The 3,907-nt window shown below is 35.0% G+C and overlaps 1 protein-coding gene across 1 annotated transcript in view; it reads left to right on the top strand.

Moving 5' to 3' along the window:
* The first annotated feature begins 721 nt into the window (after positions 1–721).
* LOC107083541 (hemicentin-1-like) overlaps positions 722–3,907 on the top strand; it is a 10,113-nt gene continuing 6,927 nt past the window's right edge. Inside the window, exons 1-2 of the mRNA XM_015372860.1 lie at positions 722–758; positions 1,056–1,189. Of these exons, the coding sequence (XP_015228346.1) occupies positions 722–758; positions 1,056–1,189 (171 nt within the window). The remainder of the gene's footprint in view (positions 759–1,055; positions 1,190–3,907) is intronic.

Genomic DNA, 3,907 nt, shown 5'->3' with positions numbered 1-3,907 from the left:
AAAACCAATATGATTATCATATTTTAAATCTACATTGTGTAAAGGTTACAGGGATTTACTGACAGAAATGTTATATACCTAAGAATTGTGTTTATTATCATCAACAAACTGAAAGTCTCAATCCTTATGCTTTATTACTTTAAAAATAAAATGCTTCTCTTTCTTAAATTAATTACTTTGGTCGCTAATATTAATTGAATCAAGTTGATCCAACTTAAAGGATATTCTTTTTCTGGATCATCAAAATAAGTGGTCCTTCCAATTGTCAATCATTCTGGTATTGTGTTTACGTAAGGCTGTCCTAGGTGCTCGTCCCATTTTTACTTATTGTTGATGAGTCTGACATAGTGGAAAAATTGCAAATCTTCTTTCGGAAAGTAAGCTTGTATAAGCGATGCAGACAGCAACTTTTAAAATGAGCATGCACAAGGAGAAATGGACTTTTGCATGCTCTCGCACACATTTAATACGCATTTCCCCTCAGAAGCGGGTACAGGGTTTTGTATGTGCATTTTATTTAATTTTTTTAAGTGGACGGGCCAATTGCATTATCTGCCCTGATAGCTGGTCTTAATTGTTCATGTCTTTCACCTGCTGTAACAAAAAAAAACCACAATCTTCCACAGGAGCCGCTAGTCATTTTCCACATAGTCACTACAGCATTTAGTCTGTCCTACTCACAGTCATCACTGTGTGGTTTTTCACAAGCAAGATACAGGATATGTCTGAACATTATGTCTGCAGAGAGGTTCAGCAAGGTACAGGTCTTTAGTCTGAAAAAGGACACTAAAATTTCTGAAAATATATTCCTTATAAGTTGTGGTTACTCTTTAAATCTCTGCTTAATAGATTTATTAAAGTTGTTTATGTTATGCCGTCTTAATTTTAGGCTATGTTATATAACATGTTGTCCCTCTTTATGCCAGAATAATTCACAAAATTGACTTCAGTCCATATGCCAAATCTTTTTAACTAAATATCAATCTCTTTGGAAGGCAGCAAAAACTAACTTTAAAATCTCACTTCCATTTTTCTAAACCTGTTTTATTCCTCAGGTACAAACTGTGGCAAGTATGAGGTTTCTCTACCGCAGAATGTACAAGTTCTGAAAGGATCCTGCATCACCGTCCCCTGCTCCTTTGCTATAAAGAAAAAATATGAAAAAGACTTGCATGGAAGATGTAGAGCTGTATGGGTTCATTCAGAAAACACTGTTCCAAGGCTAACAGATACAAACCCAGTATCAGGAAACCTATCAGAGAAAGACTGCACCACGACCTTCAGCAACATGCAGCCGGCTCATACCAATACTTATTACTTTAGACTGGAATGCAATGACCTAAAATACACATTTAGAACTGCAGGGGTAAAAATTGATGTCAGAGGTACCTTCTTTTCAAACTTCATCAGCCATCTTCCTTGTTCAATTGTGTGTTTCAAAAGTTACTTATTAAAAAAAGTATTGCATCTAAATGTATTTTTCAACCTTCCTACCAGATAATCTTCCTTCACCAATTTTGACTCCATCCACCTTGGAAGTGAAAAATGGAGACTCAGTGAGTCTTACATGCTCTGCTCCAGCTCCCTGTCAGTCTCAACCGCCAAATTTGACCTGGACTCCCAAATTCTTTGACAACCAGAAAACACTGCAAGAGAATCATGACACTACGTCAGTTAGGACCTCTATTCTGAACTTCAACGCCTCTCGTCAGAATCATGGACAAATCTCCTGCATTGCTGTTTATACGAAACAAGATGGAAACCAAGATGTGTCTTTTTCCACCAGTGCAAATATTCTCTGTAAGGTTTTTATTTTCCCACAATATTACTAATTCTCTTGTATGAATGGGGCCCTAATGGTTTTATCTTTAATGAGGTCAAATTACAATTGAATAAAATATTAATTTCTTCGCCATAAAATCGTATGAAGATGATAACAGAAAGTAACTTGTAGAAAATCCTGTTTTAGATAAGCTAAGATATATTTTGGGTATTTGTTTTACCTAAAATATTTATGGAAGCCCGTTTCCGCCACTCTGTAAAAAAAGAAAAAAAAATTATCTCATTATAATGAGACACCATCTCAATATAATGAGATACCATCTCAATATAATGAGATACTATCTCATGGTACTATCTCATTTTAATGAGATGGTATCTCATTATAATGAGACAGAGTGGCAGAAACGGGCTTCCATAAATATTAAAGCAAATTAATGCATTGATTGCATTATCATAAAGCATCAACAGACATAGACCATGAAGCAGACGTTAGTTAGGTAGACAACTTATTTTTTCCACAAATAAGAGTAAATTTACTTAGAATATTATTTTAAAACTGGGTTTGTCCTACAGGTCCCAACTGTGACAATTTCGAGGTCTTTCTACCACAGACGGTGCAAGTATTAAGAGGATCCTGTGTCACCATCCCCTGCTCCTTTGAAATACAGAGAAAATATGAAAAAGACTTGAAAGAGGGATGCATAGCTCAGTGGGTTTACTTAGAAGACAGCAGTCCAAGACTTACAGATACAAATTCAGTAACAGGAAACTTAACAAAGAAAGACTGCACCACCACTTTCTACAACATCCAGCCTGATCATAGCAATGCTTATCACTTTAGACTGGATTGTAATAGTCTTAAATATACTTTTAAAGATGCAAGTGTAAAAATTGATGTCAAAGGTAGGTTTTCTACTTTTTTTGACATGTTTAATTTATTTTTGCATTAATGATGTTTTTGTTTGTTAAATGATATCATTAAATCTCTCTTCAAGAACATTTTCCCACACCAACTCTAACTCCATCCATACTTGAGGGGAAGGAGGGAGACTGGGTAAATCTGACATGCTCTGCTGCAGCTCCCTGTCTGCATCATCCCCCTACGCTGACATGGACGCCCATGATGGGGAATGTTCTGGAGAAACTGCTGATGAATCCAAATAAGACTTCGCTCAAGACCTCTGTTCTAAGCTTTACTGCTTCCAGCTTCCATCACAGAATGACCATCTCATGCACTGCTGTCTACATAAATGAGAATGGAAATGTGAATAAAAATCTCACTACAAGTTTGAAAGCAGAGATTTTGTGTAAGTTAGTTCATTTTTTTTTTTTGAAAATATACAGATTTTGTTCAGTTATGTTGACTTGCTTTTGAAGATGAGATGGAGAAGTTTGGTGAACTATTTTAAACAATGCCCTTGTTTTTAATATGCCTTTGCTATATATATATATATATATATATATATATATATATATATATATATATATATATATATATATATATATACAGACATGACACCAACCCGACACCTCCTTTGCACTATCATTCATCTATGACATTGTAAACTCGGTTTTGCATTCTATGTCCCTTTTAATGAACTTGCAGAAAAGAATATTTCTCATTCATGATTTATTATTAGTACTCTTCATGAGGTTCCTGCTTTTAAAAATTTGTAAAATTAAAAAGCATTTGTTATTGTTTGTTGAAACCTTAATGGACCTTAATGAGCATCAGTAATTAGGATTTTTCTTCAAAGATCTATGTTGCAAAATTTACCAACAAAAAAAATCTCATCACAATATCAACCCAATATATGTGTTCCCAGAGCTGGTTTAAACATAATTGAATTAATTTGGAAACAATGTAAAAATATTTTCAGGTGAAAGTTACTTCTGTTTACTTTACAGTTCCTCCAAAGATCCTGCCATCTTCTAGTTGCATCAAAACTGCAAATCAGATCAACTGTTCCTGTGAAATCATGGGAAACCCTCCCATGTTGCAGTGGGTTTTTAACGGGCAACCTGTCAACCAATCTGGGAAGGTTTTTACTATCAAGGACTCTAGGAATGGCACATACCTGAGGAGCATCATCACTTTGAATCAGTCACAGGAGAGGAACATATC

The sequence above is a fragment of the Cyprinodon variegatus genome, unplaced genomic scaffold (assembly GCF_000732505.1).
Source record: "Cyprinodon variegatus isolate N-32 unplaced genomic scaffold, C_variegatus-1.0 Scaffold77, whole genome shotgun sequence".
Classification (NCBI taxonomy): Eukaryota; Metazoa; Chordata; class Actinopteri; order Cyprinodontiformes; family Cyprinodontidae; genus Cyprinodon; species Cyprinodon variegatus.
The sequence above is the reverse complement of the archived record's forward strand: the minus strand, read 5'-3'. Positions and strand labels throughout refer to the sequence as shown.